We start from the raw sequence: 27,734 nt of genomic DNA, 5'->3' as shown, positions 1-27,734 counted from the left end.
GAAGCCATGGGAGGAGATGATGGGACCCAGGGAGCAGGTGCAGAGAGAAAACAGGAGGGTCCCTGGACTGAGCTTTGGGGGACACCTGTCAAAAGAGAGCAAGAGGCAGAGGGTGAGTCATGCCAGCACACCCGGTACGTGCGAACGGAGAGGTAGGAGGAGAACCAGACATGAGCAGTGCCGGAGAGTCCCAGGTCAGCGAGGGAGGACAGGAGAATAGATTGGTCAACCATGTCAAAGGCAGCAGAGAGGTCGAGGAGAATTAGGACAGAGGAGAGGGAGGCGGCACGAGTAGAGGGTTAGTGACGGAGAGAAGAGCAGTTTCAGTGGAGTGTGCCGGACGAAAACCAGATTAGAGGGGGTCGAGCAGAGAGTGTGTTGATAGGAAAGCAGAGAGCTGGCGATGTATCGTTCGCTCGAGGGCTTTAGAGAGCAAAGGGAGAAGGGAGACAAGACGGTAGTTCTGGACGGATGCTATGATGGCGGTATTAATATTTGTGTAAATCCCTCCCCCTCCCCCCCCCCCCCCCTTGTAATTCCAGCAGTTCAGATCTGTCCAAAGAGATGCGGGAACCTTTACTGAACCCCCAAATGCAGTGTTAAGCCAGTGTCTGTATAGAAGAAAAATCCTGTGCTAGTGATCTGCCACTTTGAGTGAAGTTTCCTTTCATTTTGCTGGACAGTCGTGGTAATGCATTGCTGGCCACTAGATGGGGCTGGTGCTTCCAATATAAACACTTTAGCTTATCTTGGCTTCACTGCATGTCTGTAAGACAGCTAGAACTGTAGAGCAGCTCAGGGGACAGCATCTTAACACAGACTTGTCAAAATAAATTGCTATAAAGAACCAGCATTGCAAACAGAATGGAAAAAAAAAAGCTACTTCCTAATCAGTTTCTGTTTTAGTCAGAGTCAGAACTATTAGGCTGTATTATTTTCACGGTTATCTTGTATTTCACGATTTCCCCGTATCTGAAAGAATAGTGGACATTTATTTGCACTTAAATTATTAAATGCAATGAAAAACATGATACAAGGTAAAGGGACAGAAAAAAAAGAGACTGAAGCTACTTCCTCTTTGCATTTCTTTTTAAAATGTTAGGTATAAAAAGACAAATCACTAATCTTGCATCAAATAAGCCAGACCTCCTTTTCTGCATCTCATTCATGAGAGCTGTGTAATCCATGCCATTGTTTCCTATTCCTTGTGTTGATTTTGGCAGCTGTCCTCTGCTTGGCACTCACATGCTCCTGTGCCTGCAGCCCAGCATGATCACCTTTGTATTTGCATAGCACTCAGACTTCACACACCCAGCAGCAAGGAGCACCAGCCGGGATAACACTTGGGAACATTCTGGACAAAGCATCTTTTTAATGTGTGTCTACAAAGCCAGCAACGTTTTAAAGCAAGTGACAATAATTCAAATGAAAAGACGTGTAGTATTGGACTTAAAGAACACTGGCAAGCCTAAAGCTTTATAACAAACAGAAGCAACACAGAATTGTTAATGAAACATGAATGCCAAGGATAAGAAAAAAGAATGACCTTTTATAAACCCCAATTTCACCTTTAACATGATCAAAATGCATGTTTGCTTAACTGTGTTTCTGTCAATACTGCACATTGAACCTGACACATTGAATACATGTGCAAGACAAGTAAGAAGTGATAAAGCAAGAAGACGGCATATACATGTTTAATGTGTGCCATTCATTGCTCATGAAATTGTATATGCCGCCTTCTTGCTTTATCACTTCTTACTGACAACAAATAAAACAGAGACCAGGTGAAAAGTGCTGTTCAATATAAATGACAAGAAGGTCAGTCCATGGATGCTTAGAATGGACTGAAAGATCAAACCTAAATCATGAGAGTCTGGAGAGCCGTGGGAGTCTTTTAGAACTGCGATTGCTACATGAAGGAAATGTTGCTGGGAAGCAGAAGTAACCAAAACCAAAAGCATAAGCGAGACAACCAACTGTTGAAAAAGGCAGTTGGCTACAGCAGTGACTGCAAACCTGCTGTCCAGGTGTGTAAAAATACACATAGATCATTCTGGTAAAACTAACAGTATAGGAAATATTCTTTTAGTGCGGTCACAGAGCTGAGAGCATCAAACACAAATAGAGTTTAACCTGAGTGCTGGACTTTGTGCTGAAACTGAGAGAGAGAGGAGAGGAGAATGGCTCTGGCACTGCTACTGATCTTAAACAGCGCTCACCTCACAGCAGGTAAGTGATTCTCTCAGAGCAGTGCTTCACAACCTCTACTAAAGTAGGGGGCACATTGCTATTTAGGGATTTCCCTACAGAGCACTAACAGCTTTGGACAAACACAAACACTGTTATATTACAAACTGTACAGGGAGCAGCATTTTACACTAACATGTTGTTTGTAAGACGATTATGTATCTAACAGTGTAAAATATGTGAAATGTCAGGGAAGACTCCACAATATTTCAAACTGCAACAAACTCTTCTCTTAGGTGAAATGGATTTGTAATTGCAAAAGGCATCATTTAATTACATTTTAGCATTGAAAGAACAAACGAGTCAGGTACAGTAATTAAGGCACCAGCCAAAACGCCTGTCTACTTGACTTAGTCTCTTGTAAGTTTTAACTTCTACTATAATTTACAGCTTGCAAACTAACACTTCTAATGCAGAAAGCAGAGATATTTATAACACCATGCAGATTGTATTCTTTGTCATGTCATGTTCCTTATGGGTACAAATCATTTTGGAGCAGACGTTTCAGAAATAGATACTTTAGTTTTGAAATATGAGAGCAATGTGATACTGGCACCAAAAGACAAAAACTGTTTATTCATGTTGTTCTTTCTCCATGAAGACATTTCTAAGATGTTTTGTCCAGAGCCTTCAGTTATTATGCAGGGTCCATTTAGACCAGTGGTTTTCAACCTTTTCATCTCAAGTACCAGTGTTTCCAACACCAGGTGTACCAGTAACTGTGTGCAATCTTACAGTCAGGTGTGTCGAGTCTGTACTCACTTGTTTGTTGCCTCATTCTGCTGGATGGTTCATCTATGCAGCTGATGACTGCAATGAACTCAGCATGTTTATATATTTTGCAGGTGTTGTGTATGGAATTGGTGATCACACCTTTACTTGTGTACAGTTGTAATGGGAAACAGCAGCTCCCATGCTGTGTTAGTGAAGTCCTGATCTGACAGCATGTAACACAGACCAGAAAACTAGTTATTTGTTGAGGGCAAGCATGGGCAGAAGTGTGGAGTAGTGGTTAGAGCTCTGGACTCTTGACCACTGGGTTGTGGGTTCAATTCCAGGTGGGGGACACTGCTACTGTACTAAAATAAATAAGTAATAAATAATAATAATAATAGTTGTGCTTCTTGTTGCAGTTTCAAAACTCATGGTTTGTCTTTGTGGTGTAAAAACCTGTCCATATTCAGAAACTGCTCGTTCTGCATCCACACAGTTTTTGGTGGAATTGACAAAAAAACAGAGTGAAATTTTTGCCATGTTTCGGAATCTGATTTCATACCTCAGCCAGAAATCAACAATATTGAAATTTCACGGTAGGCAGTCAAATACATGATTTCCGTGAATTTTCTGTGGCCTTATACAACGAGACACTAGTGATCCGTTGCTTGCAGCATCTGTGGAGTAGCGGTTAAAGCACTTTGTTTTTGAAATGGGCAGTTGTGAGTTCAATCACGTGGGGGATACATTGCTGCTTTACCTAGATTGGTCCAATAAAAAACCTGACTATAAATGGGTAATTGTATGTCAGAATTGTAAGTTGGCCTGGATAAGTGTGTCTGCTAAAAAAATCTAATAATAATAATATGCGTGTTTGGTTGGTACTTGGATGGGAGTGCCTGGCAATACCAGGTACTTCAAACTTTTCTTTTGAAGTTTTACTTGTTTAATTAACAAATAGTAAATTAAACAGCAAAAATGAGCTGATTTACTTTAATGTATTGATGCCAGCTCGTTGCGCTCGTCTTAAATAATTCCCACCTCGCTTTGCTCGCCTTAAAAAAGATTCCCGGGTCGCACAGGCTCGCCAGCTACTCACTACTATTCTCCACCACAGAGATAACACGGACATAAACAAACTAGATAGCTGCTTCAGCATCCAGCGTTCAAAGAATATCACGGACATTTGCAGAGTTTGTTTAGATGTTATAGTAATACAATAATGACTTGGATCGCATTATTGAGGAGTTTGGTGATAAAACGAGTGATCAGGAGATGATTTATAGGTATGCATGACTATGAAGAGGTATGTGAAAAATACAGCGAACAAGGGGTGGGGCGGGGCTGGAGATGCAGTACTGAGTGTCCTGTTGATATGCAGTGCCTTTTAAACCTGTTTTACTGTGAAATAAATACTTTTAAACAGCGCATCTAAAATAAACTGCGCATGTGAATATAAAGTGGACCTGACGCGCTGAATAAATGGACCGCAAAGGGTATTAATTGCCATTGAAATAACTGCATAAGAGAAGTCATAAATATATTTATTTCACACCTCCATCCCTGTTTTAATTGTATTTGGATCATTCCAGACACCACCTGATACGTGAGCGCAACAAACTCAGCAATGCATTGATCATTAATACATTTAAAAAACAAAACATCAAAGTCACAGCATGCATTATATTCCGGCCGGGACATTTCAATTTGATGAGAATAAGCAGAGTGTGACATTAACAGAAGTGACATTAAATTTGACTGTATTATGGCTACGTCTGTCTTCTTTTCATACATTTACACTGTAAAACACGAGGCTGAAGTTGGCTTATTCGCCAGCTTCTTATTCGCAAGCTTTTAAGTGCATAAATGTATTTGTTTACATTGAAGAAGTAGCTTTGAATTTAATTGGTTAAATCACGTTGGGCCATCGATTTCTCTGCTGGTACCTGACAAGGGGCAACCCCTCTGTAAGCTACGCCTGTAGTTAGCCCGGCCCAAAGTGGTTTAACCCGTTAAATGCAAGGCTACTTATTCAACATGATACATAAAGCGAATAAGAAGCTGAGCGATCGGCATATATGGCATGTTTGCCCGCTGTTCTGCTCCAGTAAACCACGTTGGGCCAGGATAAATACAGATGTAGCTTGCAGAGGGGGTGCCCCTCGCCAAGTACCTGCAGAGAAATCAGCGTCCCAACGTGATTTAACCCGTTAAATTCAAGGCTACTTCTTCACCGTAGACAAATAAATATCTCCAAAACCATTACTTTGGTCTAAATCGACACATTACTTTGGGGTCAGCAGTGTGAAGTAGTGGTTAGGGCTCTCGACTCTTGACCGGAGGGTTGTGGGTTGTACCCTTGAGCAAGGTATTTGACCTAGATTCAGTATAAACAACTGGATAAATTGGTAATTGTATGCAAACATAATGTGATATAATTGTGACAATTGTAAGTTGCCCTGGATAAGGGTGTCTGCTAAAAAATAAATAATAATTGAAATGCAATCTGCTGAACTATTTGCATTTGACTTGGTATTTGTATATTCTGAAATATAAGAATTTGCATTTGAATTTAAAATCTTGGGAAAGCTTAAAAATTATTTCAATTTTAATCACTTTTCAATATTAATGCTCATAATAAAGTAGAGAGACTTTTCAGGATTGCTGGTAAAATTGATCAACCTGAAAGATGCAAACTAAAGGACACTTTTGAGAACTTCATGTTTATTAAACACAACAAACAAAACAAGTAAAAAGAATAATTGTGCAATGCACACATATATAAATATATACATATATCTCATCATTTATGTCTTTTTCACAAACCTGGTCGGTCCTGTGGGGCCACTGTGTCTGCTATTTGTGTTCCAACTGAGTTCTCAATTATTAAATTGATCCCCCAATTGAACTAACAATTAGTGACTTAATGCAATGTTAGAAATAACTTGAAATATCCAACTCTTTGGCTGCTTTCACAAACCTGATCAGCACTAATCTTGGACTACCTTACCTGAGTTAACATTAGGTAGTCCTAGATTAGTACTAATTGAGGCCTGTGCAGCCAGCCATTTCTACAAATAATTCAAATGCTCTGATTAGACATTTTATTCATTCAATTGAGGGTTCAATTTGTAAATTAAAAAGCTCAGTTGGAACACAAATCAGCAAACACTGGGTCCTCAGGACCAAGACTGGGAAACACTGTTTTATGTAACTTGCTTCCTATATCGGTACATACCTGTTCATTATTATGAACTACGTGATTACTGTGTTTATGTTGTTATTATATAAACTGTTTTTCTTGTATGTCACCTTGGATAAAGGCCTCTGCCATATTCATGTTAATAAATTAACATTTGTTGTATGGGAAAGTATTTGAAGTCCATTTAGCATTTGTCACATATTTGCATTTGTATTTAGTTTGGTAGTAAAGGTATCACATTTGCATTTGTATTAAGCAAATTCGCAAGAACATTGACATTGTCCCTGCTCTCTTCAATGGGGCAATAGGGAAGCTTCAAGCTGTTTCCTACTATCTGGAAAACACAAGTATGCTCAAAACCATAACCATCAAATTTACCATACCTTTCCACGTTTATGCTCAAAGTTTGAAATCATGGATCGAGTCTACATTGTTCGAGAGCAGTTCCCAGTCATTGGTGCTCATGCAATCACCATTCACAAATGTCAGGGGATGACTCTAAAAACACTTATGATGGATCGTGGTAACTCCATTTTCTCCTATGGACAAAGTTTTGTTGCACTTTCCACAGTTACTTCCTTAAGAGGTATCCACCTTATCAACTTTGACCCCACCTGCATCTACGCATGTCAAACTGCAGTTGAAGAGTACCATCGACTCAGAGAGATTTATTGTCCGAGGTTGAAAAGCTTGAAGGAGACACATGCGCATTTCATTCAGCAGTGGCAGCGGTGTGGAGTAGTGGTTAGGGCTCTGGACTCCTCACCAGAGGGTCGTGGGTTCAATCCCCGGTGAGGGACACTGCTGTTGTACCCTTGAGCAAGGTACTTTACCTAGATTGCTCCAGTAAAAACCCAACTGTTTAAATGGGTAATTGTATGTAAAAAATAATGTGATATCTGTGAAATAATGTTATATCTTGTAACAATTGTAAGTCGCCCTGGATAAGGGCGTCTGCTAAGAAATAAATAATAATAATAATAATTCACCGAGCCATCAGTAATGTTCAGGAGCAGCAAAAGCCTCAGTCTTCTAAGAGAACATTGCACTTACACATCCATTCAGAGGCTTGAGCAACCCCAATTTCACCTCATGCTATGCAAATGCAACATTGCAGTGCCTTCTTCACTTGCAACCTCTGAAGGATTCATTAAAACACCGTCAATAAGAGGCTATCAGGAGCTTTGTTCACAAATAGGATCACTTGCCATCCACTGCATCTCTGACTACTGTGGATATTTGTCATTTCTTAGGAGAACCTTTCAATAGAGGTGAGCAGCAACATGTTGCAGTTTCTCACCAAATTGTCCGAAATTTGTCCTGAAGTATCTTGCATGGTTTCAGTCACAATAAGTCATGATATTCTATGTACTACATGTAACTACTGCTTATCAAACCGAGAGGTGTTGCATGTTTATCCTCTACATGTACCTGCTGGTACAGATTCCATGTGTTTGGAAGAACTAATTTATAGAAATGACAAATGGGCAATGATTCCTGGTAGCAAATGTAGGCAATGCAAAACTTCTCCAATCGTGAAACGTGACTTATTCAATCAGCAGGGAGACATATTGCAGTCTAACTTATTCTTTGGGAAACCAAACCAGACAGGACCGTTACAAAGTGACACAATGCTAAGTTTACTGAAGAGCACAATTACTGTAGACAACAGGAATTACCAATTATCTTCCATTATCATACACCAAGGACAGGGTGTTACTTCAGGACACTATGTGTCTGTTCTTGCTGTGGGTGCTACTGGAAAATGGGTGCATGCAAATGATGCACTTATTGAAGTCAAACCATGGCCAAGAAATGTAAACAAAATGTATATGTCCTTTTATGAAGAGATCTAATGCTTTACAAATGCCTTAGCCTAAGTTCATAAGACCACTATATCAAGGAGAATAATGTTTTTTTCCAGCATTAAAATGTGTTAGTATAGTACCCTTTAGCACGGACATGCATATGTACCTTTTGAACCATTTATAACATTGTAGTTTTGTACCTACGTAAATATCAATATATCAATACCTACCAAAATAGACATATTGTTTTTACTGTCCAAAAGTCCCTTCTACCATTATTTTACTTTCAAATCTTTTCTCATTTCTCTTATATTACTCATCAATGGGGCAATAGGGAAGCTTCAAGCTGTTCAAAAAAAGGTGCCAAGATAGAAGGAAGAATTGTGTGAATCTTGGACCCCAGCACCTTTCAATTGTGCCTGTTTGCTTGATGCTTGACAAGATTGGCCTAATTGCTTCTCCTGCGTTTTTCTAACTTGTTTTTTTTACATTGACAATGTTTTTTGTTATAGATTGAGAGGAAAGGTAGTTCCTTGTATAAGTTAGAAAAAACTACCGAGACTCTCTATACAGCTCAAAGAGTAACTGTTTTCATGTTGCAGCGGCAAAACTAAATCACTTAGAATTACCATCCGTACCAGTATCAAAAGTCTGAAACTTTATTACCTCAAATGTGAAAAGAAACGTACATACCTCTTATACACAATGAGATATATGTCGTCATATGAAATAATTCTTCTTCTTCTTCTTCTTCTTCTTCTTCTTCTTCTTCCGTCTGCTTCTTAAGGGTGTGTAGCGACTATTCAAACAGAAAAGCTAAATAACTGGACATCTACCAATCATGTGATTCCACATGTTGGTCAACGTTAAAACATACCAGGGTGTTTTATGTTTTAAAACAGCACATATCGCAAATATAAATATATATATATATATATATATATATATATATATATATATATATATATATCGTGGTTTGAGATTACAACATGACGTTCTTGAAGAGCACACGACCTTAGCCCGCTTCGCCACTGCGCAGTTGTTGAAATGCGTTCATTTTTTAATTTTACATCCAAGCTTGACCAGCTTTCGCTGAAAACAAATGTGATATAGATATTAAATACACCACAGCAAGCGCGTTGTCATATATTTTAGATATTTCATAAGTACAATCTGAGAGCTAAATTTAGCGAATGGCGTTTGTTCTTCTGCCATCGAGTAATCTGCAGTACATTTCAATTTTAATACCCTTCATTTTTTCTCAGCAGTACACTTCCTAATTACAGTCCAAGTATTTCTGTGTGTTCTGCTTTCACATTTCTTAAAATGCTCAGTTTGATAAATAAACGTTTTCCCTGCAGCAGCTGACCCTGTTTTAGTACAAACCTCACGCTGCATTACTGTTTATCATTATGGTGACGTCACCGTGCCTGCTTCATTGGCAGAGATATAATAACAGATATTATCAGCTCATCATCCAACTGGGGAATCTGCGGTGCAGTTAAATCATGCTTAAACTCCTGACGTTAAATAATGTAACCAAATCTATCTGGGATAGTTGCGGCTGCTAAACAAGATGCAACAGAAGATTAAAAAAAAAATCTTCGTGTATCTATAAAACTTTATTCAGGCACTCTACGATTTGACTGGCGAAAGATAACGTTGGTTCACAAAGACAACATTTTTCAGCTTGGAACGGTAACCTTTTCACTGTCTTATGTTTAAATTGTTGTTATGTTTAAAATGATTTTCTTCATCTTAAGTTTCCAAGGCATTTTGTTAATGGCACGTGTGCAACACAAATAACCTTCAGTGTATCACGAAAGTTGTTTCCATCATAAAATGAAACACTTTTTTATACAAATTTTTATTGGATTGTATTAATACTGTAGCGATCTTGGTTCCTGCAGGCAGGTGCCTCACACCGGGCGCGACAATCCACATACAGGGGGAGGGTGGGCGCTAACACAGGACCTCTCACACTAAAGCATAGCGCTGATACCGCTGTACAAAAGAGACGGCTCCCTTGCAAGGAGCGTATATCGGGCTTATGTCTGTGTGTGATTGTCACCTACCAGCCCTACTGCTGCCTTCCCACGTGCACGCTACAATACAAAGGGATATAAAAATACAAAAAGCATATACATTAAATACAATAATAATAATAATATTCATGTACTGTATAATCCTTTACATTATTTTGATTGTGACGCGGTTTTCTTTCCACTGCAGAGCGGTAAAGCGAAATTGTGCAGCCAGCTAATCTCAACCCCTGAACCTAACTGTGTTACTATTCAAGTAATTCTTACTATTATTTTAACACAGCTTTTTAGCGCCCTCTAGCGGCACTACATCCGATGACCATGAAAGCGCTTGATCCGGACCCACTCTACCTGTTGGGAGGCTGGTAGGTACCTACTGGCCATTCCTATGGGATGATTTTTGCTTGATAATGTCCCATTTAATCGACTGATCTCAATCAGATCTGGTGCTCAATTCATTGCATGCGTTTGCGAGATGTTGTGCATTTTGGGTATCCATAGCGGTGAGATGTCTGAAGCAGACAGCCCTTTTTCTGAGGAAGTCGGTTTTGAAAGAAAGCTCCGCTGCCATCTCTGACTCCAAGCACAAGCCTACCTTTTTGTTGTCCCCTTTCTGTTGAGCGCTGTCTGTCTCGTTTAGTTTGTTTGTGTTTAATTTGGGAACCTCCTGTCTGTGCTAGTGCTGTGTGCGTGTATGTGTGCGTGCGTGCGTGCGTGCGTCTGAATACCAGAGTGAAATGAGACAATGTATTCTTGATCTGAATGAGATGCTGCTATATTAAACTATGTAACAGTGTAATGCCTGAGAAAGAATGACTGAACTAAATTGAAACAATGTAACGAATTGAAGGATTTGACTGTAACTGACCGACAGCACTAGTTTGTGAAAATCTTGTTTTAATTATTTTAAAGAATTCGGTTTCCACTGGGATTCTGGGAATTCGTGATTATACACGTGCCCCAGTTTTAAGAGCAACTTTATTGGAACGAGTGCAATATAATGAGAACTGAAACGAACTTTGCGTTTTAAATAAATGTGATAATTTTTTTACATCCTGGCATTCTATTTCGTGGTGTGCTGTGCTTGGTCACACCTTCTCTTCTGGCCCAAATCAGTAGATGGATATAATATATTTCTGGGGTGCAGTTCCCCAGTGGCGTAGTCAGTCTACAATGCGCTCTACATTATTATCCAATTTCTGTAACTGGGCGGGTTTTACACAAATCTACAACAAAGTAACGTGCTAAAATAAACGTGTTAAAATAAAACAAACTAACTAACATTAAATAAAGTGACGTGGGTCACCCCGTCACACGGTGTTGGTATTATTGTCTGGTTTCACGATTGCATGTTCACTTATTAGCGCTTTGCTTTGTTGCTGTATCGTATAGTAAACAAACACAAGTGTTTATGTAAATGGCAGCATTTGTATTGAATAGCATCGTTTCAAATGTGAAAACAGGAGTGAAAAAGTCGGACCCGCTGTCAATATTTTATGCCTCCCCGATTTTTGGGGCCGCTACCGCTGCCCTGTCACAATGCTGCTGACTGAGTCTGAACCACATGTTTTTATTGTGTTGCTTGTGTTGTGTTTGTCCTTTATTGTTTTCCAGGACCCCCTTGTAAATGAGGCCTCAGTCTCAATGGGTAAATCTCCTGGTTAAATAAACAAACAAACACAAAATAATTGGGAACCAGGAAGCAGCCGAAACTTTTCATCGATAGCGTTGTCTTTGAAAGATCTGCAACGTCAAAAATACAAGGAAACAACCGAAATATCCCTAACAGAAGAATGTAGGTGTTTATTCCATTGAGTTTATTGTCTCTTCTCTCTCTTATAGCAGATTGCTCTGCACAAGACCATGTTGCTGTCTCTGGCTCAGCTGGGGGGAGAGCAGTTCTGCCCTGTTCTTACACCCCCTCCCCTGGGCAGGATGTAGCAGTCACATGGCATACATATCCAGATCAGAATTCAGTTCTATTAATTGACTCAAAGACCTCAGCACCCATCCCTGCACAGTGGAGCGGCCGAGTGAAGCTGTCTGATGAAGTCTCCTCTGGAAACGCCTCTCTGCTAATCTCTGAGCTCAGACTGGGGGACACTCGGGATTACCCGTGTACAGTGGAGATCAATGGGAAATGTGTCACTTACAGGAATGTTAAACTGACAGTTCAAGGTAACTATAATAAACTTGTTCTGGTTGGTGAGTACTTGATTAAGAATATGTGCTGAACTGCTGAAACCACTCAAGGTCCTGTGTGTGACTACATGAACACCCTGCCTTGTTTTCAGCACACACAGACAATGGGGTTTGTTTAAGGGTCATTTTCCTGCTGCTCAGTTAAGTTGCAGCTCTCTCGCTATGTTTTTTTCATGCTGAAGTGTTCATCTGCTCCACTGGCATTTGGACCTCTGCTAGGCAGATTTCAGGTGCAGTCCTTACTGACAACTTACTGACTGCTTGGGTTTAGATTTTAGATTTCTTTTGGTATAATTTCAAATAACATCCACACATTCATAACAAAAGCAAAAGTCCCTTCATTATCTCATATTGTAAAGCTCACAGATCATCTCAGTCAATCAGTTTCTAAGCACAGCGAGTTCAGTCATTATCCCAGATGTAAATTAAGTTAATGGGACTTTTAAAAGCTAAACGTCTAAAGCAGGGGTTCCCAAATGCGGTCTGTGATTGCACTGTCTGAGGCCGTCGTCAAATACTTCTAAGAGTTTTCTATATTTTCTTGGAATGAAAAGACCCGGGCCATTACAAGTTAATGTTCTGCTCAATATCGGTACAAGCTGCTATGGTAGTTTTACGAACATGAAAACAAGACCCACGTGCAGCCGGGGGGGGGAGGGAGGTGAGTGGATTCGGTGACTGCTGTCCCGAATGATCTCCGAAAAAAGTCAGCTGCTTAAATTCCACTCAAGCAGAAACTAGGGAAGTCCCTTGAAATCCAATAACACTAATCAGTCGTGGGTTTCATTAACATACTGTAACGAACCTCGGTTCCCGCATCACACAGGGTGAGGCAATCCACACACAGGCTTGAACCCGGGATCTCTCGCATTAAAGCATAGCGCCGAAACCGCTGTGCAAGAGCCGGCTGCTGTGCTTTAGAGAGGGAGGTCCCGGCTTCGCTCCCGCCCTCCGCCTGTGTGTGGACTGCCTCGCCCGGTGTGAGGCGCCTGCCTGCGGGAACTGAGGTTCCTACAATCCACACTATAATAATCACGTTAAGCCCTAAAATAACCTGCTTAATAATGTGAAACGCGATTAACGCGACTAAATGTGCTGAAATACAAAAGCTTACAAACTTTGCAGAGATCAAGCGTAACACTTCATAATACTACCCTAAAATAAATATTGTGTCATTAAACTGCGCGGATAAAAACAGTGCGAGTCGTGTTGATTGTGATTTACAGTGTTCTGTATTTATTCATTTTGGCGCTGGTTTGTAATAAAAAAACGGTATTTTATCTTTAATTTGAAAACATGTGTATGTATTTTTTTTAAAATAAGGAACCCCGATAGATCGCGGTAAACATACTGAATAACTTGGTTTTGCACATGAAGCGCTTTTCACATTGAGCAGTTCACATTACCAGGTTATTTTTTAGGGATTGACTTTATCACGTTAATGAAAACCACGACTTGTTTTAGGAAGTGTGAAGCATGATATCGGCGAAGTTTGTAAGCATTTGTTTTCACATTAAGCCACAGTAATATTTTTAGGATGTACCCATAAACATACACATCTGCTAAGAAATTAATAATAACATGCATGGCTGGTTTCACAGACCCGGATTAGTACTAGTCCTGGACACCCAATGTTAATTAGGAAAGGTAAACCGAGATTATTGCTAATCTGGGTCTATGAAACCAACCCTAAAGTATAAATGCAAACATGATTAAATTAAATCAAATATATATATATATATATATATATATATATATATATATATATATATATATATATATATATATATATATATATATATATATATATATATATAATCATATTTCAGAAACCCAAAAAGAAAAGGCAGTTATATTTTCCACATAATGGTGTTTAATTACCTGTTAAGCGGCCCTCCTTTAACAAAACTCTTGGGATCCTGCTCTAAAGAATAGGGCTTTAGAATCTTGAAACTCGCTTTTGAACAGCAACATACATTTCAAACAGCTTAAAACACATTTAAATACACACAATGTCTAGAACAGCATTAGTATCCTTTGCAGCGGCCATTACCTGTAGATAACTGACTTTGGGTTCGATTCACAGAATGTTTTTGTTGGCGTTGGTACCATTTCTGTCTTAATATCAGTGCTTCAGCAAATGATGTAACCTACACAGCTCAGTGTGTGTGCTTGAATTAGTGACGCAGTAATAATGGGGTGTAGTTTTCAAGACGCTTCTCATTGTTTTAGTGCCCTGTCCGGCCAGGTTTGTCCTGGTCCGGTTTCACCCACTCCCTGTTTTAATATACAGATAATACCTCTAAAAAAGTATTATCATGTGAAATTGTAATCACTTCATCTAAATCAGGGGTTGTTTCTCTGTGCCTCATCATGTAAGGAAAAAATCATTGACTATGGTTAGCCACCAGTCATACATTTAACACGACTGTTGCTTGAAAGTAACAGAAATACAACTTGAAAGAAAACATTTTTTTACAAATCACTCATGTAATAAACTTCTATTGGAACATGAATGTTAAAATGTGCTCCCTTGTTGAGCCATTTTTAGTTAAAGCAAAGGCATTTGAATACGTGCTACATTATCCTGATGTGCCTACAGCCAGCTGACACAGTAATAATGTGGTGTAGTTGTCAAGGCGCTTCTCATTGTTTTAGTTAGTGTCCTGTCTGTAAGAGGTAAGAGTCCCACTATCATGGTATAAAGGGTGGTATTAACGCTAAGTAATTATTCATGAGAGCTGATCAAACGACACGGAAAAAACACCATTAGGACGTCTGTGGATTACAGCGTGAGCAAGGAGTAAAGTTCGAGGAGTGATAATAACACACCTCCAGTCTTCACTCCAGTTTTACCACTGGGATGTGAAATGGGCCCTTTGTCTTTGGTGGTGATCAATTGTGTAGAAGGTACTGGGTGCTGTGTCAGATATTAAGGTATAATTTGTATGCAAATTCAATTGTGCTTACAGAACCTCCAAAGAGAGATTCAACTACTTCAAGAACAACAACGACCACAACCCCGACAACTAGACCATCAACAACCCCGACAACTAGACCATCAGCAACCACGACAACTAGACCATCAGCAACCACGACAACTAGACCATCAGCAACCCCGACAACTAGACCATCAGCAACTCCCGCTATCCTCTCTGCAGTAGCCGTCTCTGCTGTCATCGGCATCATAGGTGCTGCAGTCTTTGCCATTTTAAAGTACAAAAGGAGAGCAGGTAACAGATTAACCTTTTCATTTGTTTAACCACAACCTACAATGGGAGCTGTTTAAACCCTGCCCTGGATTTCTCAGCTCCGGTCTAACTGGACTCTATTGAGACAACACCTCCCCCTGCTTGTAAAGATTATTAACTCTTGTTTTGTTTTCCTTTCCATTTTCAGCGAATGCTAATGGGAATAACCAGAATGCTGGAGATCAGAATGCGGTAGGTACAGGACACGCTTTCATGGACAGTCTTCCTGTTTACTGAAGGGAGTAGGACTTGCTATAGAATGCAATGGCTTTGAGATGTTTGCCATGTAAATAGCACAAAAAAACATGAGAACATGAGGGACAGTAAAATTCAAGCAAGCATAGTAAATGACAGGAATAACATGGCTCTGGAAATGCATGTGGAAAGCACAGGAAGCTGTGATTGTACCAGGGGGCACTCTGTTAACTTGGTGGAATACAGTCCTAAAGATGGGAAGCTTGAGAGGAGGGTTACAATATTTCTGAACAGTTTTCTGGTACAGAGATAATGTTTTCTGTTTCTGATGTATGCATTGAAACTGTACTGAGGAAACCTGTTTGTGCAGGTTGTGTCTTTGAATGTAATACAAATATGAGAAAATAATGGGATATACAAACCAACATATTGCTTTAAAGTGGTATTTGATGAAAGGAAGGTTTTGTATTGGTTTGGAATTACTGTTTGGTGAAATAAAAACAAATCCTTTTAATTGAACATGGCCATTTCACAATGTTAGTTAACAAACAAAAAAAAGTGAAGCTGTTCAACTGTCAAAATGCAAAGCAATAGATGGCCATGGACAGCAGTCTCCCTTGTGGCTGGTCAATAGTAGTGCGCATCTCTCGTTTCAAGCTGTATTGAACAGGCTGTATGATGCTGTCTTATTAATGTGCTCTCTTATTAATGAGCATGATGGGATCTTATTAATTTGGTGTCTTATCAATCTGTCTTCCTCACAGAGCTCAGACTTGGTTACCTACGCTGTAATCGATCACACGAGACAGCCGGGAGGAGCCCCAGTCCGGTCAGGGGTCAGTGCTGTGGACAATACGGAGTACGCCACTGTCCAGATCCACGGATAGGACACGTCTCACCCAGCCCCCAGGGATACAAGAGAGCTTCAAAAACAAGATGAACCAAGGACTTGACTAACATTGATTTACTGCAGCGCTTCAATGAATCATACCAACTCTGATGTGAACAATAAACACAGCTAGCCACTAACAAGCAACTACCTGACAATCTTAATTCGATCTTAACCATTTCACTGCCACTGCTAATAGAATGCTGTGGCCATATTATTTCCCCCTATTTTTGGGAAGTATAAAATTCCATGTTAAAAGGGTTTTAAATCTTACCTGTTCATTCGCTATGCAGGTTGCACGTGTAGTTTTGAAAGAAGCACATGTTCTATAACAAGCATGCTTTTTCCTTTTTAAAAATGTTATCATACTGGTACCATACAGTAGTGTGCAAATGTATTAGAAAACCTCAAGATTTGTAATTGATATCCTTTATATACCTACCTGCATGAAAACCTGGGGGTGAGAATTTCAATTTTCAATCAGTGATATAGAAACAATAAAGACTCATGTGTGAAAATGTTAGACCGCTTTGTGCTTCAATTAGGCATCTTAAACAACTTCTAAAAAGTGTCATGCATTTTATCATTTGTGGCTTTGTGTTCTTTTTCTCTTACTATTTAATAAATTGCATGTGTGGCCTATTAAAGGCATCAATTAAATAAGACAATCACTGTTGGTTTTGACAATTTCCAGTGGTTTGATTTCCTATGCACAACAAATGAACACAGCAGAAGCAATGGGGTGTTGTAATCCAGGTGCACACTTCTGTACTAGTTTGCATGCCTTACTTTGGATACACACACACCAGTCCCAAGCTGAGCTCCTGCAGGTGGTGTGATCCCAGCCTCAAAGAGAAGCCAGTCCTCCTCATTGCAGTGTTCATCCACATTGTTAATGAGAGCCTTTACAGCAGGAGATCGCTCACCAGCAGAGATGCGTCATGAAAGAGGCCACAGGGCCTCTTGCTTCATTACTGCAAGCCCTTGAATGCATGCACGTGTAGCAGGGAGGGAGTAGGGGGGGGTTAGGTAAGCAGTTGAATTCAGGTCCCGAGCCTCGCTTCCTTTTGCACCTGCTCCGAGACAGGCTGCTGGGTGTAAAACTTGACTGCTCTGCTGGATTGGAGAGTAAAGCAATACTTCCACATTCAAACTCTTTTGATTAGATTGTATAGGCCTGTGTTCATTTATTTCACTTTGAACAAACACTTGTGCTTGCTAAGGTTTGCTAGCTGTCTTCTCTCATCCTTGTGGCAGCTGTGATGTACCTTTAATGCTTATCCCATCAGACCATGTGGAATATTAATAAACATAGCCATCGCTGCTTTGAACTGGGGTTACGTTGCTGTTTTTCTTCAAAGAAAAAGTACGGGCTGGGGGGGGGGTTCAAGCCAAAGGAGGCTGAATGGCTGAGCAAGCTGTGAGAATGTCTTTTGTTTAAAAACAAGCACTACGTTAACCCAGGTTTTGCTGAACGTTTAAGTCTGTTTTTGCTCAGTTACGATTTCAATGGTAACTTATATGTAGCCTTTCCCATTTATAGTACTGTTTTAAAGACTTTAGAACTATAACAATATGAGTATTGCATTACTGTGCTGTATCCTTGTATTATTCACCAGATTGAGGCTGTAGATAGCAGGTGCACACATTTATTAAAACCATTGAAAACTCATTTTCAGAGTTACAGACATTTCAGACTTCCGGACAGCCTCCATTCCCAAGGTGTTTGTAACTCTGAGGTTCTGCTGTCATTTCTGTGTATGTTCTGTCTGTGATCTTCCTCTTCATGATTAAAAGAGGGGGTGGGGGTTAGGAAGCTGTCAGGTCCTTTAGCAGCTTCAAATTGGCACCACACATTACCTCACGGTCCATTTGCTCACATGTCTGAGTAATGACCTTTATATAGTATAGAATAGCAAAAGTTGTAGGACAGTAATGAGCAAGCATATCCCTGCCAGTGAAGCAGGGAGTGGGAGCACTGGTCCCTTCCCAGTACCTGAGATCGCATTTCAGATGTGTTTATTTATCCAGGATAGAACCCCGGAGATATACAGGACCAGCACAAATGATGGCAGCAAATGATTTGCAGCACGCTGGGGCTGGTGGTCGTATTGCCCACTTTTCCTCACTCAGACCCTTTACTTACTAAATATCTTGGTATCCTGAATGTTTTAATGAGCACGACATCGCACAAGTAGAACGGTCCCCTGAAATGTTCTCCTTTTTTCTAGGAAAGCAGTACAGCTGGGTATAGGGAGTTTGTTGCTGGATAAATTCACTCCGACTACTTGCTCACTAAATATCGTGGTATCCCCGAGTAGCTACTTGTCTCCTCTTTAAAAATACGCACACATCTTAATGAGCAATCCGTCTCACAAGTTCAGTGGTATCTTAAATATGATTCAGTTACTAACAATGCTGAATGACTGGGTGGAGCATTTGTTCTCTGTTTTACACAAAACATTATTTTCCTGAGTGGCGACTCTGCCGAGACCGGTACAATATTCAGTGCAGTGTTGTCCTTGGCAGTCCTGAGCCAGAAACCTATTTCTGAGGGTAAAATGAAGAGAAGACGTCACACCCAGCCATTCCGCATTGGTAGGAAGTGGATCATATTTGGGTACTTGTGGGAGAGACTGTTCATTAAAATCTCTTGCATGTTTTTAAAGAGGAGACGATTTTCTGTTGAGGGGTCCTAAGATATGTATTGATATTTAAGGGCTATGCACACCGGAATAAAGTATGCAGACCGCGAGCCAAGCGAACAACACGAATACAGCACGAGGACATAAAAAAGACGACAACTGTGGCGTCATGAAAAGTAAATACTGTCTCCTTTTGTGGAGACGAAATCAAATAAATAAAACAAAGAAATAGAGTATGGGTACACAACACACTAAAACAAGGACATTTAACAGTGTTTTTATGTGATCTGGTTTAACATGTAAAGTATTCAAAAAGAATACATCTACATATATTTATTTGGAAATATTGAAGACATTGGTTTAATGTAATATTCTTATTGATTTTCAATTTTAATAAAATCTTGTGTGAATGTGATTATTATTATTATTGTAATGAACCCTCTCTGGTTCAATATTAATTATACCTGTAGCTATTCTGCTGCCACCACCTTTTTTTTTATACCGGAGGGTCCGGTGGAAGAATGTGAACAAACTTGACAAGGCAAACCTGTATCACAAAAGAGTAATTTTTTTATTGTAAACAATTATCTAAAAACCATCCAGTAGGCTATTCTAATAGTTCAGCTCACAGGGCAGGAATCTGAGGATACATCTCAGTGATCACATGCACACACACAACTGTCCTACAAAAGTATTTATCCAGAAAATTCACACAACACACAGTGCAAATTCATAATTCGAATAAAATATCACACAAGGAACAATCAAATACAGCAATACAATATGTGCAAACTACACGCCAAAAAATACATGTATAGAGATCGATTTTAGATCAAAGCAAGAAGAGTATCGTCAACCACCCACCCTGGATCCAATACAGTTCATAACTATAAAATGGGATGGTAGGTAAGTAAGAAACGTTTAGAAACTACAAGGTTTCTTAAGCAAACACGAGTTATTTGAAGGGGGAAATGATAAACAATAGTCCGAGACTGATGTTATTCGCCCTCTGTCCAAAAGCGTAATTTTACAGAAATATGAAACCAGTGTGTGGCGCTCCCCGTCACTTTGACTAAAATTGAGGTGACTTGAAGAGATAGATATACCATGAATTTTCAAATTCTCTGCTATTTCTTGCCATATGGCGTCCTTCTTTTTATTGTCTTTATAACCACTGTCACTGGCATCATAAAGAGCATTATATTTTTCGACTTTAATAATCACATTCTCGTTGATGTCCATTTTTATTATTATTATTATTATTATTATTATTATTTCTGTGGTAATCTCTGCGTGAGCGAGTGTCAGTCTGACAGCCACTACCTTTGACTTTATTTCTCGCTTCGTTCTGTCTCCTGCCGGTGAGATGAGAGATGAGGTTAACCGCTCTAAAACCACGAATGCAGATGAGCCCGTCTCTTTTGCTTTGTGGTTTAGACGTCTGCTGCATCTCATAACCAAAAGCCATCCAGGACATCTCCAGTATGAGACAGCGAGAATCATTCACAATGCCTTCTCCTCTGGGTTATTTAAAGGGGCTGTGCCCCACATACAGGCTATGGGCACATCTGTGGCTCCACGAGTATCTCCTCGTGCAGTGATAATGCGCACCTCGTGCAGTGATAATGCGCACCTCGTGCAGTGATAATGCGCACCTCGTGCAGTGATAATGCGCACCTCGTGCAGTGATAATGCTCACCTCGTGCAGTGATAATGCGCACCTCGTGCAGTGGTAATGCACACCTCGTGCAGTGATAATGCACACCTCGTGCAGTGATAATGCGCACCTCGTGCAGTGATAATGCACACCTCGTGTAGTGGTAATGCACACCTCGTGCAGTGATAATGCACACCTCGTGCAGTGGTAATGCGCACCTCCTGCAGTGATAATGCGCACCTCGTGCAGTGGTAATGCGCACCTCCTGCAGTGATAATGCACACCTCGTGCAGTGATAATGCACACCTCGTGCAGTGATAATGCGCACCTCGTGCAGTGATAATGCGCACCTCGTGCAGTGGTAATGCACACCTCGTGCAGTGATAATGCGCACCTCGTGCAGTGATAATGCGCACCTCGTGCAGTGGTAATGCGCACCTCCTGCAGTGATAATGCACACCTCGTGCAGTGGTAATGCACACCTCGTGTAGTGGTAATGCACACCTCGTGCAGTGATAATGCGCACCTCGTGCAGTGGTAATGCGCACCTCCTGCAGTGATAATGCACACCTCGTGCAGTGATAATGCGCACCTCGTGCAGTGGTAATGCACACCTCGTGCAGTGATAATGCACACCTCGTGCAGTGATAATGCGCACCTCGTGCAGTGGTAATGCGCACCTCCTGCAGTGATAATGCGCACCTCGTGCAGTGGTAATGCACACCTCGTGCAGTGGTAATGCACACCTCGTGCAGTGAAAATGCGCACCTCGTGCAGTGGTAATGCACACCTCGTGCAGTGATAATGCACACCTCGTGCAGTGATATGCACACCTCGTGCAGTGATAATGCACACCTCGTGCAGTGGTAATGCACACCTCGTGCAGTGGTAATGCACACCTCGTGCAGTGGTAATGCGCACCTCGTGCAGTGGTAATGCGCACCTCGTGCAGTGGTAATGCGCACCTCGTACAGTGATAATGCGCACCTCGTGCAGTGATAATGCGCACCTCGTGCAGTGATAATGCGCACCTCGTGCAGTGGTAATGCGCACCTCCTGCAGTGATAATGCACACCTCGTGCAGTGATAATGCACACCTCGTGCAGTGATAATGCGCACCTCGTGCAGTGGTAATGCACACCTCGTGCAGTGATAATGCGCACCTCGTGCAGTGATAATGCGCACCTCGTGCAGTGGTAATGCGCACCTCCTGCAGTGATAATGCACACCTCGTGCAGTGGTAATGCACACCTCGTGTAGTGGTAATGCACACCTCGTGCAGTGATAATGCGCACCTCGTGCAGTGGTAATGCGCACCTCCTGCAGTGATAATGCACACCTCGTGCAGTGATAATGCGCACCTCGTGCAGTGGTAATGCACACCTCGTGCAGTGATAATGCACACCTCGTGCAGTGATAATGCGCACCTCGTGCAGTGGTAATGCGCACCTCCTGCAGTGATAATGCACACCTCGTGCAGTGATAATGCACACCTCGTGCAGTGGTAATGCACACCTCGTGCAGTGGTAATGCACACCTCGTGCAGTGAAAATGCGCACCTCGTGCAGTGGTAATGCACACCTCGTGCAGTGATAATGCACACCTCGTGCAGTGATATGCACACCTCGTGCAGTGATAATGCACACCTCGTGCAGTGGTAATGCACACCTCGTGCAGTGGTAATGCACACCTCGTGCAGTGGTAATGCGCACCTCGTGCAGTGGTAATGCGCACCTCGTGCAGTGGTAATGCGCACCTCGTGCAGTGATAATGCGCACCTCGTGCAGTGATAATGCGCACCTCGTGCAGTGATAATGCGCACCTCGTGCAGTGATAATGCGCACCTCGTGCAGTGATAATGCGCACCTCGTGCAGTGATAATGCGCACCTCGTGCAGTGATAATGCGCACCTCGTGCAGTGATAATGCGCACCTCGTGCAGTGATAATGCGCACCTCGTGCAGTGATAATACGCACCTCGTGCAGTGATAATGCACACCTTGTGCATTGATAATGCACACCTCGTGCAGTGATAATGCACACCTCGTGTAGTGATAATGCACACCTCGTGGCTATAACACTAATTCTGGTAACAATGCAACCTTTTTGATTTTGTAATGTTGGTAAAGAACATATTCTGTATGTTGAACGTTTTTGTTTGAGTTTTGGATCCTTCGAAGTTGCATTTCTGAACTCAGTAAAATAATTGCAGATACGCAACTGCATGGCTTGATGTGTGCTTTATGCCATATTATTCAGGTCGTAACACAGTGGCGCCAACACTCAGAGTTAAATACTTATAACTTGTTTAAACCAGAAGGTCTGTCAGTCATAAACTATGCTTTTAATTGTTGTTCTTTTTGTTTGTGATTGTTAATTGTCTTTGCCGGGCTGAGAACTGAAATAAATGCATGTTATTTTATTAAGTTTTCTAAAAACAGTAGACAATGATATTTATAATTCCGTACTTCATGGTGACAAAAACTTGATTTACACGCTGGTGGAGGACACGAATGGGGATTATAATTAGAACATTCAAATATTTATTAATGATTATCAATCAGTTACAAACATGTCTTAACAGTGGTCAAACACACAAGGGACTACAGAAATAAAACCCAGGTAATCCAGATAAGATTACTGAATGAAATGAATCAATCTTCTGAATCATTGTATTGAACTGATGCCCCACATCCTATGTAAGTCCGCTATGTTCATATTACAGATGCCTGATCCATGTTTTCTGTTGTCTTTGTTCATTCTTATAGGGCGGTTTCAGAAGGTCCAATGGTTCAAAGATCCCTTTGCTAACTGTAAGCAATTCTCATACAAAATACATTTCCTCTACTACATATTAAACCTTTTCAACCATATTTTTTATTTGCAAAAGGCAGGTGAGTAAACAAATCACCCAAACAAAATATTATTCCTCATACAAAACAAAGGTATAAACATCTGGAGGTCATAGAACTAATTAAATAATTCAAACCAATCTTACCTAATATATATTTCCATCATTCCTTAGCTTTCATAGTGTCCTATATGAAAGTTGAATTCAGTTTTGAAGTGTATTTTTTTCAAAGCTATTTGTATAGAAGCTATATTGCTCACTCTATGCAGATACTTCAATGCTGCTCTTCTTGTTCTGTGTTATTGTACTTGAAGAGGTCATGAAAGGGAATGCAGTCAACATTAAAACCCGCCAGTCATGGAAACGCAGTGCTAGGATACTGGGAGGGGGAGCCAATCTGTGCAGCTTCTGGGATTTCAAGTTTTTCAAACACTTTCAAACTCATTTTCAAACTCATTACTATCTGCCATGTGGCCAACCCTGGACTGCTCTGGACACCAGGAACTGTGATGAACTAAAGTGAAGGGGCCACCGATGTGTTACACAGAGTTCCTGAACTTTCATCCCAAGTTCATTTTGCAACAGGAAATGTTTATGTCAGCAACAAGCAAGCATGTTGCTGGTTGTACTGGAATAACCCCATGCCCAGGAGCATAGTAAGACACAAGGCTGTAGGCAGAGTGCCTTAAGACCCTGGAAATGCGGTTATTCCAGCACAACCAGCACCCTGGAATGTCTTATTACCCTTATAAAATGGGTTACTAGCTTTTAGAAATAAAGATATAGACACATTTTTATTTAAAAATGAATATAGGTTTATTTTTTCCTAAATATATTACTACGCTAGGAAAAATAGTACTGTAATGGACCTCGCTGGTTGCCCATTAGAACTATTAACGCACACCTGAGTTTTGTTAAGGTAAAGCAGTCGGTCGGCAGGTGCCGGTGATCATGATTTGATTGCCTGAACTTTAAAAAGGGGACTAGCGCTCAAGACGGGGCGTCTGACCGGGATAGAGTGCTCTGTGTGAGCATTGGGATGACTAGTCTGTAAGGGGACTGACTTTGAGAAACCAGGGGAGGACTCTTTTAAATTGTTATACGATTGCTGTATTTCTACTTTGTAAATCTTGGTGTTTTATTGATCTTAACCACATTTAAATTCCAGACTGTTACACTGTATTTAATCACTGTGTGGATCTACAGGGGACAGACACGCTCACTGCAATCCTTGTATAATTAATAGTATAATTAATCTAGCTCAATTGGTCTAATTTATTGGTATGGTCTAAGATCGCTAACTGCTCTGTTTTAATTAACTATACTAATAAATTGTTTTCCCTGAGTTGCTGTTCTTGGTGTCTTTGTGGCGTGACTTCATACGCTCTCCCTTATTCTATAAATACACCTAACTACCGGACCCTCCGGTTAAACAAAGGTTGTGGCAGCGGCACGCTATTGCATATTTAATCCAGTAGCAGTGAACGAGCAGGTTCATTACAGTACCAATAAATGTAACAGTTCCAATGAATTTAACAGATGAACAAAATATTTAAAAGTTCAAATAAATTCAATAAATTTGCAGAATATTTTCAGTATTTGCCTCAAATTAAATTATATACATTATTTTGTGTAATTCATGAAGTTGACTGTACCAGAGAATGTACAGTTTTCTAAATTAAATGGCTGGTTATGCAGTTTGACAGATTGCACAGTAGGTGGCAGTGTTTGGTGAGTAGGGGAGTTTGTTTCTGCCTTTTGTTTTTCTAGTTGATAATGATACTGCACAGAGGAAGTAACTCCAGGACTCCCTGGTTGTGTTCTAATTCATGAAAATGCGCCCTACGAAGTGAAGATCGAAGGGCGGAAGTGGACGGCCGTCATGTTAAGGGGTGTTCCAATCCATAGTGAACATAAAATGCTCCCTTCGAAGGGGCCTTCAAGTGGGCGTTCCCGAAGTGTGCAAGCACTGTACACTTCTGCAGAAGAGATTTTCTTTTTATAACCCACCAATGAGCTAATCTCATCAAACATTGCGTCTTAAAGACAGAGCGCAAAAATGGAGCCAGAGAAGACAGAGTTTGTCTACAAATGTAATTGGCAACCATATAACACAACAATATTATAATGCTTCTTGTGTCATATAAATTACACTCATGTGATTCTTGTATGTGTCCCCGATAGATCAATAAATCAATGTTCGAGACGAATTTATTGCGTTCTCTTAACTTGCTATTGTCAATACAAACAAACGAATAGCAAGCTATGTTACTCCGTATAGATGAGACCTTGAGGGATAGCTTGCTAACAAGCTAGTTGGCTGTATTGCTAGATAGCTAATTTGTTCTCGTGAAACAGCTTTTTTCAACTCATTTATTTTAATTATTACAGGGACATCTTAATATTTATATTCACTTTAAATTATTTGAATTTTAAATGTATATTTACATATCTCAGTTGTCTTGGTTAGTATTATGTTGTGTACATAATTATATTGCTGTTAATACAGAAGATAACTTGTATGTTGGTATTGCTGCTTGGCTGAATCTCCCTTAAGAAAAGGAATAATAATTGGAATTACATTTTTAACTCTTTATACGCGGGTTAATTCTGTCTAGTTGTACTGTTTTCACTTTATTATGTATATCTTCTGACTGGTTTATACTACATATACGTTCTCCAGGTCAAATGAAAGTCAACAAAATTAACTTTAAAATTGTGTAAGAGACAGTGTTGTACATAAAGAATACACATTTCTAGCGCTGACAAATGAGGACGCCTTTCTCTGGCTGTGAGTGATGACGCTGAAGTGTGTTCCAATCGAAACACTAAAATCCGTAGCATATTTTAAAAGAGGAGACAACTAGCTACTCAGGGATACCATAATATTTAGTGAGCAAGTAGTCGGAGTGAATTTATCCCGCAACAAACTCCCTATACCCAGCTGTACTGCTTTCCTAGAAAAAGGAGAACATTTCGGGGGACCGTTCTACTTGTGAGATGTCGTGCTCATTAAAACATTTAGGATACCAAGATATTTAGTAAGTAAAGGGTCTGAGTGAGGAAAAGTGGGCAATACGACCACCAGCCCCAGCGTGCTGCAAATCATTTGCTGCCATCATTTGGGCTGGTCCTGTATATCTCCGGGGTTCAATCCTGGATAAATAAACACATCTGAAATGTGATCTCAGGTACTGGGAAGGGACCAGTGCTCCCACTCCCTGCTTCACTGGCAGGGATATGCTTGCTCATTACTGTCCTACAACTTTTGCTATTCTATACTATATAAAGGGCATTACTCAGACATGTGAGCAAATGGACCGTGAGGTAATGTGTGGTGCCAATTTGAAGCTGCTAAAGGACCTGACAGCTTCCTAACCCCCACCCCCTCTTTTAATCATGAAGAGGAAGATCACAGACAGAACAAACACAGAAATGACAGCAGAACCTCAGAGTTACAAACACCTTGGGAATGGAGGCTGTCCGGAAGTCTGAAATGTCTGTAACTCTGAAAATGAGCTTTCAATGGTTTTAATAAATGTGTGCACCTGCTATCTACAGCCTCAATCTGGTGAATAATACAAGGATACACCACAGTAATGCAATACTCATATTGTTATAGTTCTAAAGTCTTTAAAACAGTACTATAAATGGGAAAGGCTACATTTAATTTCCATTGAAATCGTAACTGAGCAAAAACAGACTTAAACGTTCAGCAAAACATGGGTTAACGTAGTGCTTGTTTTTAAACAAAAGACATTCCCACAGCTTGCTCAGCCATTCAGCCTCCTTTGGCATGACCCCCCACCCAGCCCGTACTTTTTCTTTGAAGAAAAACAGCAACGTAACCCTAGTTCAAAGCAGCAATGGCTGTTTATTAATATTCCACATGGTCTGATGAGATAAGCATTAAAGGTACATCACAGCTGCCACAAGGATGAGAGAAGACAGCTAGCAAACCTTAGCAAGCACAAGTGTTTGTTCAAAGTGAAATAAATGAACACAGGCCTATACAATTTAATCAAATGA

At 40.5% G+C, this 27,734-nt stretch overlaps 1 protein-coding gene across 1 annotated transcript; it reads left to right on the top strand.

Moving 5' to 3' along the window:
* Positions 1-119: 119 nt before the first annotated feature.
* On the top strand, positions 120-17,889 carry LOC117433427 (T-cell immunoglobulin and mucin domain-containing protein 2-like). Its single transcript, XM_059007925.1, has 5 exons — positions 120-152; positions 11,816-12,194; positions 15,191-15,451; positions 15,618-15,661; positions 16,429-17,889. Exons 1-5 carry the CDS (start codon positions 120-122, stop codon positions 16,549-16,551), a joined length of 840 nt encoding a protein of 279 aa, XP_058863908.1. The 3' UTR covers positions 16,552-17,889.
* The last annotated feature ends 9,845 nt before the right edge of the window (positions 17,890-27,734 follow it).

The sequence above is a fragment of the Acipenser ruthenus genome, chromosome 36, assembly GCF_902713425.1.
Source record: "Acipenser ruthenus chromosome 36, fAciRut3.2 maternal haplotype, whole genome shotgun sequence".
NCBI classification, from domain to species: Eukaryota; Metazoa; Chordata; class Actinopteri; order Acipenseriformes; family Acipenseridae; genus Acipenser; species Acipenser ruthenus.
The sequence above is the reverse complement of the archived record's forward strand: the minus strand, read 5'-3'. Positions and strand labels throughout refer to the sequence as shown.

Excerpts from the sequence above, each read along its gene's own strand:
- LOC117433427 (XM_059007925.1), top strand. The coding sequence starts at position 120 with ATGCCAGCACACCCGGTACGTGCGAACGGAGAG. Across the intron at positions 153-11,815 it reads CGGTACGTGCGAACGGAGAG|GTGTTTATTCCATTGAGTTT; the intron begins GTAGGAGGAGAA and ends AGAAGAATGTAG. Across the intron at positions 15,452-15,617 it reads AAAGTACAAAAGGAGAGCAG|CGAATGCTAATGGGAATAAC; the intron begins GTAACAGATTAA and ends TTCCATTTTCAG.